Below are 15,882 nucleotides of genomic sequence, written 5' to 3'. Positions count from 1 at the left end.
TTAAATAAACTTGAAAAAGTTAGATGAAAACGACCTGAACTTTTTGCTAACAACTTATAGATCTTGAATCACTACAATGCACCAGCTCACACGGAACTGTCTATGAGGGAGTTTTAACCAGACAACAAATAACTGTATTGGAACACCCTCCCTACTCACCTGATATGGCCCCCAATGACTTTTTTCTGTACCCGAAGATAAAGGAAATATTGAAAGGAAGACATTTTGATGACATTCAGGACATCCAAGCATGATATGATGACAGCTCTGATGCGTATTCCAGAAAAAGAATTCCAAAATTGCTTTGAAGGGTGGACTAGGCACTAGCTTCCCAAGGGGAGTACTTCGAAGGTGACCATAGCGATATTCAGCAATGAAGTATGTAGCACTTTTTCTAGGATGAGTTTGTGAACTTAATTGTCAGACCTCGGATAGCTGTGGAATATGACAAGCACAGAAGTGTTTCTGTAACCTCTGCCATTCTATTAAGGGTGGAGGAAATTGTAATTTAGATATGCCTGTTCATCATTGCCACTTGGATGTCTCACCACCATCTCAAACTGAATATGGCTAAAGCTGAACTCCTTATCTTTCCCCACAAACCTGCTTCCCCCTCTCTATCTCAGTGGATAACACTATCCTCCTCCCTGTCTTGTCGGCTCGCAACCTTGGGGTGATCTTTGACTCCTCTCTCTCCTTCTCTGTTCAGATCCAACAGACCTCCAAATCCTATCGCTTCCTCCTCTATAACGTTACCAAAATCCATCCTCTTCTCTCTGAATATGCAACCAAACCCTTGTTCACGCTCTTGTCCCCTCTCACTTAGACTACTGCAATGTACTTCTCTCGGGCCTCCCACGCACCTGTCTCTCACCTCATCAATTCATTCAAAATGCTGCTGCACGACTCATATTCCATGAGAGCCTCTATTCTCACATTACCCCTCTCCTCAAATCGCTTCATTGGCTCCCCATCCATTTCCGAATACAGTTTAAATTCCTCTTGCTGACCTACAAGTGCATTTGTATTTTGGCTGTAATTAGGTTAGATTGAGAATGAATAGCATACTATTACACCACTAGTATTTTCAGCTTTCATCTAACAATGCTACACAATTTCTTCAGAAGTAGATCACCTCTAATCCCAGTTCAATTCCTAAAGCCATGGCATTCTGTCTTACCTTGTTCTGAAAGAGGTAATGTTTTTTCCTCAAACCCAATGGCCTGAAGAAATTCTTTGGCTCCCTCAAGACAGCTTACCCTTTCCTAGGAATGGAAAACAAACACATTATAAGATCCAATGCCCTTGAACCACCTGTAAGCAACCTATGAATTGAATTTTACCTGGAAAATTCGATTTGAAAGCTTGATTTTTTGGTATTTCACGTCATCAGGGTGATTACAGATATTCTCCAAGTACCTGAAAATCAGCAAACAGAAGTTATTTTACATGGTACAGATGCCTTTCAGCTGTGTCTCAAGTAATTTAGATAGGACATGTATGGAAGCATTATTATGATGTTGCAAAACTTATACCATGTGATATTTATTTGTCCTAAGACATTAATTCAGCTTGCTAGGATCCATAAATGAATTTATTTGGTCTTTTTAAAACTCTCTTCCCTTATTCAGGGAACCCGAAGTATGTCACAAGGATAAATTAGATCTTACCTGCTAGTTTTCTTTCCTTTGGTCCTAACAGATCAGTCCAGAAATTGTATGTGATGCTTATCTACTATCAGTTAGACATATAACAAAGCAATGAAATTTGAACAAATTAGAAACATGAAAATTTTATCCAAGAAATCTTCAAATCTAGAACAGCTGAACTGATGAAATGTATCTGAACAGAGAAGACTGGAGAGGCAAATATACCACTAAGAACAGAAAAGAGCAGGTTTCTAGATTGATCAGTTGGGACAAAAAGAAAAAATTAGCAGGCAAGATCTTATTTCTCCTTCCTTAGCATCAAAAATAGATTAGTCCAAAAAAATTGTGAGATGTATTAAAGCAGTCCTCAAGTTGGGTGGAAAACTGAAGCCCCTGCTAAAAACACTGAAGCCTCAAAGGAAGATTCCAACCTGGTTGAGACATCCAATCTATAATGTCTTGAGGACCATCTGCAAATTTCTTCCAAAGATTTTGCTTGTGATTCTATCCATGATTCAGTAAGACCTCTGGTAGAATGTGTTTTGAAAGAGCTGGGGGCAGTTTGCTCACAAGAATATATAATGAGGAAATAATTGCTTTTAACCAAAGAGTGATGGCAACCTTAGCAGCAAGGCAAACTTTTTTTTGAATCAGCAAAAAAGATAAAGGGGTGATCCAAGCGATGAAAGTCATTTGCGACTTCAAGTTACCTTAGGGAGTGAATACCTAATATCCAATAATTTCAAGGAATTACAATCTCCTCCATATTCTTCTTTGTAAAAAAAAAAAGAGAGAAATGAAGATGAAGGTTGAAATTGAAAGGAAACTCTGGAAAGAGAGGGCCATAGGTATAAGTGAAACAGGACAGATTCAGAAATAACCACAGAAAATATATTTTCACAGAAAAGGTGGTGAATGCTTGGAACAGCCTCCTGGCAGAGGTGATGAAGACAAAAAAGTGTACCTGAATTCAAGAAAGCTTGGGAAAAGTACATTAATGGCAGCTTAGGTGAAACGTGAAAACTATCTTTCAGAAGAATTGATAGAACCTCTGGTTTTCATAAAATGAAGAAATGGGTCTCTACAAGAAAGTGTTTGAATTTCTGAGACCCTCTTAGCAGATGCAATAGCTATTAGAATAACTGATTTCAAGGTACGATCCTTTAAATTAGCTACTTAAGAGCCTCAAATGAAACTTTCTGGAGTGATCTAAGTACTAAATTAAGAGTCTATTCTGGAAAAATACAAACAAAAGGAAGGTTTTAATTGATTCATTCCTCTCAAAAGGCAGACAATGTCCAAGCACACTGCCTGAGAAGAATTTTGAAAGTGGCCTCTAAAGCAAGCAAGAGTCGCTAACTGGATTTTCAAGGGATTCAAGGCTAAATCTTTCTTAGAATTGTTTTGGAGAAAAGCTAAGATAGAAACATAAAAACATGATGGCAGATAAAAGCTAAATGGTCCATCCAGTCTGCTCATCCACAGCATCCATTATCTCCTCCTCTCCACACAAGATCCCACGTACCTTTCTTGAGTTCAGACAGTCTTTGTCTCCACCACCCGTACCAGGAAAATATTCCACACATCTACCACCCTTTCTGAAAAAAGATAATATTTCCTCAGATTACTCCTGAGTCTATCGCCTCTCAATTTCATCCTATGCCCTCTTATTTGGGATTTTTCCTTCATTTGAAAAAGGCTCACCTCCTGTACATTAATGCCATGGAGATAAATGTCTTAATCATATCCTCTCTCTCCTGTCTTTCTTCCAGAGTATACACATTGAGGTCTATAAGCTTGTCCCCATACGCTTTATGACAAAGAGCACTAACCACTTTTGTAGTGGCCCTCTGGACTGACTCCATCCTATTTATATCTTTTTGAAGGTATGGGGGTCTCACCAGAGACTTATACAATGTAACTAGCACTTCATTTTTCCTACTGGCCATTCCTTTCCTTATCCACTCGAGCATCCTCCTGGTTTTGACCATCAACCTTTCTACCTCTTTTTCTACTTAAGATCATCTGACACAATCACACTGTCCCACTCTTCTTTCATACACAGAAGTACTTTGTCCCCTATTCTATACTGTTTTCTTGAATGTTAGCATACTAAGTTCATGACCAGGGATTTTTTTAGAATTAAATCTTAGCTGCCAATTACTTGACCATTCTTCAAGCTTTGCTAGAACCCACCTTATATCATCCACACCCTCCAGAGTAGCTACCCTATTACAGAGTTTGGAATCACCTGCAATAAGACAAACTTTACTGGACAGCCCTTCTGCAATATCACTCACAAAGATGTTAAAAAGAGTTAGCCCAAGGACAGATTATCTGTGACACTCCGTTAAAAACATCCTTGTCCTCTGAGCAAACTCCATTTACCACTACCATCTGTCTCCTTCCATTTTACCAGTTTTTAATCCAATCTGTCTCTTTAGGTCCTATACAAGGGCACTCAATTTATTTATCAAACGCCTATGTGGAACAGAATCAAAGGCTTTGCTAAAATCTAAGTACACCATAACTAGATTCCCTCCCATATCCAACTGTTTGGTCACCAAGTCAAAGAAATCAATCAGACCTGCCTTGGGTCCTGAAGTCCATTCAATTCTAGTTTAGAATTACATTTTATGACATATTTTTGTGGTTATAATTGTATGACATGTCTAAATCGGTCAAGTTATCCATTCTTTTTATTATTTTTTGTCCCCTCATACAGTGGCAGACTGCCCCAGGTGCCAACCCTAGGGGGGGTACACAGCTGGCTGGATCCAGAACCTTTCAAGCTGCTCTAAATGGCACCTGCACCTCAGCGTGGCTGCCGTACTTATTCCGAAGCAGAGTCGGCAGCTGCACTGAAGTGCAGGAAGGTCCCGCGATGACTGCATTTGCCGCCTCTGCCTCTGGAAGATGTAAGTGACGTTGGAAGGGGTGGACCGGCAGCTGCAGTCATTGCGGAACCTTGCCGCAACTTTCTGCGTCTGACGGCCCATCTCCTCCAACGTCACTTACATCTTCCAGAGGCAACAGAAGCAGTCATCATGGGACCTTGCTGGTTTGGAGGGAGAGAGGAGCATAGAAGGGTAGTGGAGGGAGAAAAAGGGGGGTCAGGGTGGTATGGAAGGGTGATGGAGGGAGAGAAAGGGGGCAGATGCTGATGTAATTGGTGTGCAGGGAAAGGAGAGAGCGACATAAGGGGGAAGGATAACAGATGGAATTGGGTTGGAGGGAAAGAAAGGGGGCAGATGCTGATGGAAGTGGGGGGAAGGGAGAGGAGAGAGTGAAATGCCAGACCATGGGGGTGGGAAGGGAAGAAGAGGAGAGAGATGCCAGACCATTGGAGGAGGGAAGGGAAGAAGATGGATGCCAGAATAATAGGGGTGAAGGGAGAGATGGAAGGGGAATACAAGGAGAAAAGATTCCATATAGAAGGGGCAGAGAGAGGGTAGACAGTGGATGAAAGGAAGACTATAGAAGTAGCAGAAACCAGAGAAGACAATGTAGAAAAAAATTATATTTATTTATTTTTTTGCTTTAGGGGAGATGCATCATTGTTTCTGTGGTGTTGCATTGTATGCAGTCCAGCTTCTTGGTGGTTCAATTTAACCTTTGTCTACGTTTTTCTATTTAATCCCCCCTTTTACAAAACTGTAGAGCATTTTTTTAGCACCGGCCATGGTGGTAATTGCTCAGAATTCTATGAGAGTCTGAGCTGTTACCACCATGGCTAAAAACCACATTACAGCTTTATAAAAGGGAGAGGGGTTAGTTTGTGATTACATATTCCATACTAGGCGAAGGTGTTTTCTATGTTCTGTGTGTTCGAAAGACATGGTTTTCAGTTAGGATTGACTGTGTAGGATTGATCTATACTAGTCTGGCTTGTTTAGTTTTACAATGGGTGTATTGATGTACTGCTCACTGCAGTATGTAAGATGCTGCCTTTTCCTAGGTACACTCTTGTGTGATGTGTGGATTGTTTTTCATACAGATGGGGGGGTGTCAAAAAATGATGGGCCTCGGGTGTCACATATGCTAGGTACACCACTGCCTTATATCTAATCCACAAGCCTGCTTTTAGGACCTACAGGGTATGTATCCCTCTGATTCATGACAATTTCACTTTTCATGTTATCTTATCCATTCTTTTTATTAAACAACTGCCCAGATAAGCATCATTCTTTGACGTGATTGGACCTTGAAAACTAATGGCTACAGTGTTCTCCCCAGAAATTTTTTCCAGCCATGAAAAACATTTGCTGCATTTAGTGTGCCACAAAAAAAACATTTGCTCCATTTAGTGTTCCGGAGTTAAAAAAGTTTGAGAGACGCTGGTCTATACCATTTGAAAGAGGGAATATATCTGAGTTAATTGGAAGATCTTTGCGCTACTCTCCATCCCATTTTATTTTGGATTTGCCAGAAGCTTTTTGTCATTTGCCTAAGGGGCATAGGACGCTGTGTAGGAAAATGAGTCTACTGGCCAAAAAGCACAGTTACTTACCGTAACAGGTGTTATCCAGGGACAGCAGGCAGATATTCTCACATGTGGGTGACGTCATCCACGGAGCCCCGATGCGGACAGCTTTTCAAGCAAACTTGATTGAAGATTTCAAGTTTGCTAGTGCTGCACCACGCATGTGTGTGCCTTCCTGATCCACTAGAGGGCGCATCCCCTCCTCATGGTCTTCAGTTTAGATAGCTAGCAAAGAAGCCAACCTTGGGGAGGCGGGCGGGTTGTGAGAATATCTGCCTGCTGTCCCTGGATAACACCTGTTACGGTAAGTAACTGTGCTTTATCCCAGGACAAGCAGGCAGCATATTCTCACATGTGGGTGACCTCCAAGCTAACCAAAAAGGGACGGAGGGAAGTTGGCAATTCAAGAAAACAGATTACGCAAAACCGACTGGCCAAACCGGCCGTCGCTCCTGGACAGAGTATCCAGACAGTAGTGGGAGGTGAAAGAATGAACCGAAGACCAAGTGGCAGCCTTGCAAATCTCCTCGATAGGCGTTGACCTGAGGAAAGCTACAGAAGCCACCATCGCTCGGACTCTATGTCCCGGGACTCGACCATGCAGCGCGAGACCAGCCTGAGCGTAGCAAACCAGCAGCCAACCAGTTGGACGAGGTGCGCTGGGAAACAGGGCGTCCCACCCGAGTAGGGTCGAAGGACAAAAACAATTGAGGAACCGTCCGATGAGACTGAGTGCGTTGAAGATAAAAAGCCAACGCCCTCTTACAGTCAATCGTATGAAGCGCCACCACGCCAGGATGAGAGTGGGGCTTCGGAAAAAAGACCGGAATAACAATGGAACAATTGAGATGAAAGTCCGAAACCTTCTTGGGCAAGAACTTGTAATGAGTACGCAGGACAACTGCGTCCTGATAAAATACAGCAGAAGACGGGTCCGCAACCAGAGGTTGCAGCTCACGGACTCTACGAACAGACGTGAGACCAACCAGGAATACCACCCGCCAGGTGAAACAGATCAAAAGAGCGTTATCAATGGGTTCAAACGGAGGTTTCACCAATTGAGCCTGGACCACCCTAAGATCCCAAACCACCGGAGGGGGCTTGAGCGGAGGATGAACATTGAAGAGACCCTTCAGAAAGCAGGAAACCGTCGGATGGACGGAGAGCAGCTTCCCATCCAGCGGCCAAGGAAAGGCAGCAATCGCACAGAGGTGGACTCGGATAGATGTCGATTTGAGACCAGACCGAGACAAGTGGAACAGAAAATCCAGCACTGAAGGGAAGGAGACAGAGAGTGGATCCATGCAGTGCTCAGCACACCACGCAGCAAATCAGGAGCATTTCTGGGAAAATCATTGCCGAGTGGAGCCCATACGAGAAGCCTCGAGAATATCCCCACCGACTGAGAGAAACAGAAGGAGGGAGGCATGTTGCGAGGAACCAAGCTGATAAAACTCATCTCTTCAAAAAACACTTCCCATCATCATAACCTCACAAAAGTTTAAGATAATGCTCTCATGACTACCCAAACACCACCACCAGCAACACCCGAATCCGAACAGTATTATCTCTACTCGTCTAAACAACAGAATCCGGACAATATTATCTCTATTCGTCTAAACAACCTATCACTATCTACTATCTACTACCAATTTATCCTGGAAAAGTCCAGAACAACAATTGTAACTTAACGCATTCTTGTTTATATGTACTGCAATGCTACTGGAAATGTCCAGTCTTCTAACTTGTAATCCGCTTAGAACCGCAAGGCACAAGCGGAATAGAAATCACTTATGTAATGTAATGTAATAAGTGTAGAGACTGCAAATTGGGAGGCAACAGAAACCTCAACACTGAGACAGCAGAGAAGGGAACATAGGTAGAAGCAGAGGCTCCCTGACACGCTGAAGGAGCAGGGAGAACCACAGCTGTCAGGGCCACAGAGAAGCCAGCAAGATCATGGTGGCGCAGCCCGACAGGAGGTGCATCAAAGATCTGAGAATCAGAATAAAGGGAGGGAACGCATAGAGGAACCTGCCCATCCAATCGAGAAGGAAAGCATCCACCTCGATGCGAACCCGGGAGAACATCCTCGAGCAATATCGAGGCAACCAGTGAGTGAGGGGTGAAGCGAACAGAACTACCTGTGGGGTTCCCCACCGAACAACCACATGCCGCAGAGTCTGAGAATGGAGCGACCATTCATGCGGCCGAGAAGGGCGACTCAACGTGTCCACCAGACAATGCTGCTCGCCCCGGAAATACACCGCCCAAAGAAATAAGTAGTGGTGTAACGCCCCCTGCCAATGACGAAGGGCTCCCCTGCAAAGTAACAGGGAACCTGTACACCCTGGCTTGGTCACAGAATACATCGCCACCGGGATGTCGGGACGCACCAGGACCCCGCAATCTTGCAACCAATAACGAAAATCCACCCTGGCATTATAAATGGCCCGGAGCTCCAGCAGATTGATGCGGCTGCGACGGCCCGCACCCGACCAAAGACCCTGAGTCCGAAGGCCATCAAGGCGCACCCCTAAGCCTATGCCGAGGAGTCCATCGGCAGAACCTTCTGATGCGGGGATACGAAGAGGTGGCACACCAACGAAACAAGCGTGTCAAGGAGGGAGGCACCACAATGTGCTTGGAAGCAGGATCCCGATCCTGCCACCACTGAGATGCTCGGGTCCAGCGGGGAACACGAAGATGAAACCAGGCGAACATCGGGACATGAACCGTGGAGACCCATGATCCCAAAAGGATCAGCATCAGCTCGGCCGAGGCCGAAGACTGCGGAGACACCAGCTGACTCAAGCGCAGACAGGCGGCCTGCCGAGGCAGAAAAGACCGGAGGCGGACCGAGGACAGAGGGGCCACCTTCCAGCATAAACAAACAAGGGCCACCCCCTGAGGCCGAGACAAGAAGGAGCACAGACAAACTGGGTCCAGGTCCGCCCCGACAGACTCCCGAGACTGGGGCGGGCAGAGTCTGAACCACTCCCGGACTAGAACTAGTGCAGGTCACGAAGGGCCTGGACCAGACGCAGATGGGAGGATAGGAATGCCCAACCGACAGAAGCGAGGCTATACTCCCGGTGCGTAGACACGGAGACACCCCTCCCGAAGGGAGGGGAGGAATCCCAGTAGGAGAGCAGCCCGGAGGCTATGCGAGAATAGTCAAAAAGATGGCCAGGAGTCGCCGAAGCCGGCGACTGGACCATAACCCGGCGCTGCTGCAGCTATTGCGGCTGCTGCGAAGGAGGCCGAGAACACAAGAAAGGTATCCGGAGGGCCCCTCTGGAGAAGGAGTCCAAACCACCAAGGTAGACGGGATTCAGCTGAAGGCGTCCCGATAGGCGAAGGATCGGTCGCGTTCTGAGAGGCGGTTAGTGGCCACCGCAAGAGAGGCCTCAAGAAGCGCAGAACTCACGCAAGTAAAAGTGGTGAGACAATCCTGGAGGTTCGGATCCACAGCCACACTCTGCGCCAAGCGAGATAACGCATGGCAGGAGCAATAGAGCTGGAGCAGGGAGAGAGTCTCCTCCAGGCAACCAAACTCCATACTACAAGATTCCGTCACGGCTGCCCGGAATGAACCGAAGAGAAAGCGGGGAACCCTTTCGAACAGGAGCCGGAGACGCCAAGGCAGAGCCCCAGACGACGTCGAGACACTAAGCCCCCGTCGATAACGGGGCGCAAACCCGCAGTCGACGCTGAGGCCCAAAGCCTCAGCCGCTGCCGAGATATAAAGCCCCCAGCGACGTTGCGGCACCAAGCCACAGTCGACATCGAGACACAAGGCCACCGCCAACCAAAGGGCAAAGCCCCAAGCGACGTCAAGTCACAAAGCTCCAGTCGACGGCAAGACACGAAGCCTCGGCAACGACGAGGCACAGATCTCCAGCCGACAATGAGGCCCCCAGCCTCAGTCGACGTCGAGGCACAAGTCCTTTTTTTTTTATTTTTTTTTTTGAAACAAAGAAATACACGATCAATCAACAAACGCACAGCGACTCCCTAATAAAATAAAGAAGCCGCGGTGCTAGAAAGGCACTTATAAGAACGCAGAGAAGAGAGACAGGGCTTTCTGGCTCCGCGGAAAACTAAGAACTGAAGACCATGAGGAGGGGATGCGCCCTCTAGTGGATCAGGAAGGCACACACATGCGTGGTGCAGCACTAGCAAACTTGAAATCTTCAATCAAGTTTGCTTGAAAAGCTGTCCGCATCGGGGCTCCGTGGATGACGTCACCCACATGTGAGAATATGCTGCCTGCTTGTCCTGGGATAAAATGTATTCTTCAATATTGGACGATACCTGACCCTCCAAAGTTTTGGCATTGGCAAAACCAGTTGCATCAGTTGGCCATCTGGGAAGCTAGAGATGCTGGAAGTATGAGGAAGCAAAAGATGTTGTTTATGCAAATATGGGATCCATATTTGCAAGCCTTATTTCCTAAGATGGGTGTCCTAACTGAGATTGAGAAGGGATAGAGAGTATCATTGGAAGGGGAAGGGAAGGGAGGGAAGGTAGAGGGTATTAAATAGATTCAAACATGTAGTCCTGTTGAGGTTTGATGGGGGATGAAGGAGAGTACCTTTGAAAGGGGAAGGGAAGGGAGGGTTTGGGGAGGGATGGTAGAGGGTATTAAATGATTTAAAACATGTAGTCATACATAGATTGAGTGGGGTTTGATGGGGGATGAAGGTATTTTCTAGGTTTATATGGGATGTATTTTACTCGATGCCTCATTATTATATTAGAGTCCTTGAATGAATGGCTATACAAAGACTGGAATCAATATATATGCATAAATTGTCCCAAAGAGAAATATTCCAGTATAATAATCTTGATACACTCCAAATTCATAAGGAGGAATGAGATACACGATCCTCAGAGGGTCAAAAGCCCAAAAGTTCAAATGGGTAACAACCCATAGAACCCAATCTTCATGGGATCCAAATGTATCTTCTTTATTATATTATTCTTTTTATACTTAATCTTCTATCCAAAAATAGATCATAAATAATTTTTACTTAGCTTGTATTTAATTCATAACAGGGAGCGCCTCCACCAACATGTCCATGTTTCAGACACTTTCCTCAGGGTCGAGGCTCCCAAAACATACCTACAAAACATTTGAATATCAAACATTACTCCTCGGCTGTAAATGATTCAATTTTAGTAATTTTTGATTATACATCGTTTAACCAAATGATAACATGTCTAATCAAGACAATTTAAAATCGTGGGCAACTTACTCATGCACACAGTAGAACTCGCTCCATTCCAGAAAATTTCATAGTGAATCGGGAGCGTCTGATGTCAGTTCCGGTATTTAAACCCTAGACTAGCTTACTCAGCAACTCTCATACCGGAAGCGGTCAGGATACCAAAAGGACACGTTATTCCATTCAAACTAAAGACATCCAGTCAATTTCCTCGTTTAACCCATTGGGTGATAAAGCATTCAATTCAAATATCCATCTTTGCTCCTTGATGTTAAGAGCTTTTTTATAATTCCCACCCTCCTTCCCTGTTGTTACTCGATCAATAATTATAAAAAAGCTCTTAACATCAAGGAGCAAAGATGGATATTTGAATTGAATGCTTTATCACCCAATGGGTTAAACGAGGAAATTGACTGGATGTCTTTAGTTTGAATGGAATAACGTGTCCTTTTGGTATCCTGACCGCTTCCGGTATGAGAGTTGCTGAGTAAGCTAGTCTAGGGTTTAAATACCGGAACTGACATCAGACGCTCCCGATTCACTATGAAATTTTCTCGAATGGAGCGAGTTCTACCGTGTGCATGAGTAAGTTGCCCACGATTTTAAATTGTCTTGATTAGACATGTTATCATTTGGTTAAACGATGTATAATCAAAAATTACTAAAATTGAATCATTTACAGCCGAGGAGTAATGTTTGATATTCAAATGTTTTGTAGGTATGTTTTGGGAGCCTCGACCCTGAGGAAAGTGTCTGAAACATGGACATGTTGGTGGAGGCGCTCCCTGTTATGAATTAAATACAAGCTAAGTAAAAATTATTTATGATCTATTTTTGGATAGAAGATTAAGTATAAAAAGAATAATATAATAAAGAAGATACATTTGGATCCCATGAAGATTGGGTTCTATGGGTTGTTACCCATTTGAACTTTTGGGCTTTTGACCCTCTGAGGATCGCGTATCTCATTCCTCCTTATGAATTTGGAGTGTATCAAGATTATTATACTGGAATATTTCTCATTATTATACTAAGCACCTTGGTATTGTATGTAATATTGACCACATCAATATGTTCATCATATTATTATATTTGATGCATCATCATTGTTATACAAGTTTTAATGTTGTATTTGTTGTTGTATGCATCAATAAAAATTGTTTGAACTTAATTATTCACTTCTAGAATTGGATACTTCTTAAATTTAATAAAAAATTATGGAACAAGTGTCAAACCTTAAGAAAGGCAGTCATATTGAGCATTGGAAAATAACCAATAATAATTAGCCAATTCAAATAGTACACATTTAGGGTTCCTTTTACTAAGCTGCGATAGCGGTTTTACCGCGCGCTTAGCTTGCGCAGAATTGCCGCACGTGCTAGACGATAACGCCAGCATTGAGCTGGCATTAGTTCTAGCCGTGTAGCACAGCAATTTTGCATGCGCTAAAAACGCTATTTCAGCTTAGTAAAAGGAGCCCTAAATTTTCCCTACCACCAAATTTTCCCATCCTGCCCCACCCAGCTACTTTTTCATGCCACCCGGCTGGAAAAAATTTCTGGGGAGAACACTGTAATCATTTATTTATTTATTCATTCATTCATTTATTTATTTAGCCCATCCCCCCAAAGGAGCCCAGAATGGGTTACAAGAGAATATTCACAGTTTGGACAGTACAAGATTTAAATGGAAGTACAGACTTGGCGGACATAGCATAGTTGATATTGCAGTATTCATAGTACAGACATACCATAACATAAAGGTAATACAGCTTTTGTTGAAGTGGCCCAGGTAGGTAAGGGTGAACTTAAATGCCCTCAAATACTCTCATGGCAGAGAAAGGCCGCAACCAAAATCATATTCTTGGATAAAGTTCTGGCCACAATAAAAAGCCCAAAAGGCATCACTTGAAACTGAAAATGCTGTCTGAGAATTGTGATACATAGAGAGTACAAATGAGAAAGCCAGACTGAAATGTGGAAGCTTCCAGAAAAGCAAGATACTTGCCTGGTTGAACAGAGGCTATGTTACTAAAATGGTATGTGGTCATCATCATAAGGTGTATGGGGACAGAATTAAAGATCTCAATCTGTATACTTTGGAGGAAAGGCGGGAGAGGGGAGATATGATAGAGATGTTTAAATACCTACGTAATGTAAATGCGCATGAATTGAGTCTCTTTAATTTGAAAGGAAACTCTGCAATGAGAAGGCATAGAATGAAGTTAAGAGGTGATAGGCTCCGGAGTAATCTAAAGAAATACTTTTTTACAGAAAGGGTGGCAGATGCATGGGACAGTCTCCCAGAAGAGGTGGTGGAGACAGACTGTGTCTGAATTCAAAGAGGGCCTGGGATAGGCACGTGGGATCTCTCAGAGAGAGTTAATGGTTACTGCGGATAGGCAGACTAGATGAGCCATTTGGCCTTTATCTGCCATTATGTTTTTATGTTTTCAGACTCTGGACATGGTTGACATGTTTGAGGTCCAAGACCAATCAAAATGCACTCTCTTTCTGGAAACTAAAAAGTAAATGTAATATCTTCCTGTTCCCCATTCATATTTTGGGACTGGAAATACTGCTTCCAACTGCTGGAGAGCATCTAAGGTTGAAAGCACTGCTTAACCCTTTAGTACTGCTTTGGAGGGAGACCAAAAAAAATATGCAAGTGCAAACAAAATTTTAGTTTGTAACCCTACTCAATGACCTAAACAACCCACCAATCTGATGTTATCTGGTCCACTCCTCGAAAAATAGTAAACTGCCTATCAAAATGAACAAAGAGTGGGCCTGTACATCATCACTGCAAGGCACAGGTGCTGGAGGAATAGGCAGAATGACCTATTCCACTTATCCCTTTGAAATGACTATTTCTGCTGAAAACAAGGCCTCTAAAAGGTAAAAGATTAGCCTAGCTAATACATTACATCTCTGAACCTGAAGTAAGACTGGTTAGAAGGAAGAAGAGCTTAGGTTCATCATCTGGGAAGTGTTGATTTATCTCCTAAAACTTTAACCAGCTTTTCTATATCATTGTCAAAAAGTAGCTTACCTCTAAAAGGCAGCTTGGAAACTGTATCAGCTACCCAACACTTAAGCCATAAAAAAAACACCTGGCTGTTATTGTTAAAGACAACAAAAAAGGAGAAAAGACCTCAGTGGAATTTTTTATGCCAGCGGTGATGATTGTTTAGCTGCTGTGCTGTTGATCTATGCTCCACTGTGCCGGTTTTTTCCTGCTTCTACGTTCCAGCACTATGTCAAAGAACCTTTGGAATGCCACATTTTCAGATAAGTGAGGATATTGAAAGACTGTATTTTGTTTATAATATAATACCACTTATCTTGGAGTTTTTGACCGAGGATGTGTCTGCTTGTCTCAAACTTGAGTTTTTGAGACTGGCTTGTCTATGTGGGTAGTTTGTTTGGAACCCCTATTAGACACTGAGGTCTTTTCTCCTTTTTTGTTGTGTACCATATTATATTGGATGTTGTTTTGGATATAGAATATTTGTACATTCTTTCTTGTTGGTGAATGTTTTTTGAATAAATGTTATTGTTAAAGGCCATCTGCTAAGTTGACATAAAAAGAAGATTGTAGAGGGTGTCCACCAAATATGCTAAGCCTGCTAAAAATAAACTGATGGGCAATCAAGGACAGACTGCAATTGGGGATCCTTCTGGGACTTCACCAACTTGTGTGAGAATCCTCGGCCTGCTGTCCTCAGAGAACACCTTGCTATAGATAGCTTTGCTGTTTCATTCAGGTAAAATTACATGAATAGTTTTGAAAATACAGTCTGCATGGGTTATTCTCTATTCCTGATCAGAATGCCTCCTTTAAGCAATCCCCTTTAAGCATCTCCCCTGTCTCTCCTTTCCTCTAGGGTATACATATTCAGGGCTTCCTGAATATGTATACCCTTGAGGAAAGGAGAGACAGGGGAGATATGATTCAGACGTTCAAATACTTGAAGGGTATTAACGTAGAACAAAATCTTTTCCAGAGAAAGGAAAATGGTAAAACCAGAGGACATAATTTGAGGTTGAGGGGTGGTAGATTCAGGGGCAATGTTAGGAAATTCTACTTTACGGAGAGGGTAGTGGATGCCTGGAATGCGCTCCCGAGAGAGGTGATGGAGAGTAAAACTGTGACTGAGTTCAAAGAAGCGTGGGATGAACACAGAAGATTTAGAATCAGAACATAATATTAAATATTGAACTAGGCCATTTACTGGGCAGACTTGCACGGTCTGTGTCTGTGTATGGCCGTTTGGTGGAGGATGGGCAGGGGAGGGCTTCAATGGCTGGGAGGGTGTAGATGGGATGGACTAAGTCTTAACAGAGATTTCAGCAGTTGGAACCCAAGCACAGTACCGGGTAAAGCTTTGGATTCTTGCCCAGAAATAGCTAAGAAGAAAAAAATTTAAAAAAAAAAAAATTTAAATTGAATCAGGTTGGGCAGACTGGATGGACCATTCGGGTCTTTATCTGCCGTCATCTACCATGTTACTATGTTA

At 43.4% G+C, this 15,882-nt stretch overlaps 1 protein-coding gene across 2 annotated transcripts in view; it reads right to left on the bottom strand.

Annotated features, from left to right (window-relative positions):
- The window catches only part of UBXN6 (UBX domain protein 6), an 85,325-nt gene that overhangs the window by 40,892 nt on the left and 28,551 nt on the right, over nt 1-15,882 (bottom strand). For both annotated transcript variants that reach the window (XM_033957217.1, XM_033957216.1), the window contains exons 6-7: nt 1,344-1,419; nt 1,181-1,265 (exon numbers count right to left, since the gene is read on the bottom strand). In XM_033957217.1, coding sequence (XP_033813108.1) covers nt 1,181-1,265; nt 1,344-1,419 — 161 coding nt within the window. The remainder of the gene's footprint in view (nt 1-1,180; nt 1,266-1,343; nt 1,420-15,882) is intronic.

This window comes from Geotrypetes seraphini, chromosome 8 (genome assembly GCF_902459505.1).
Source record: "Geotrypetes seraphini chromosome 8, aGeoSer1.1, whole genome shotgun sequence".
NCBI classification, from domain to species: domain Eukaryota; kingdom Metazoa; phylum Chordata; class Amphibia; order Gymnophiona; family Dermophiidae; genus Geotrypetes; species Geotrypetes seraphini.
This window is presented reverse-complemented; position numbering and strand designations above follow the sequence as displayed.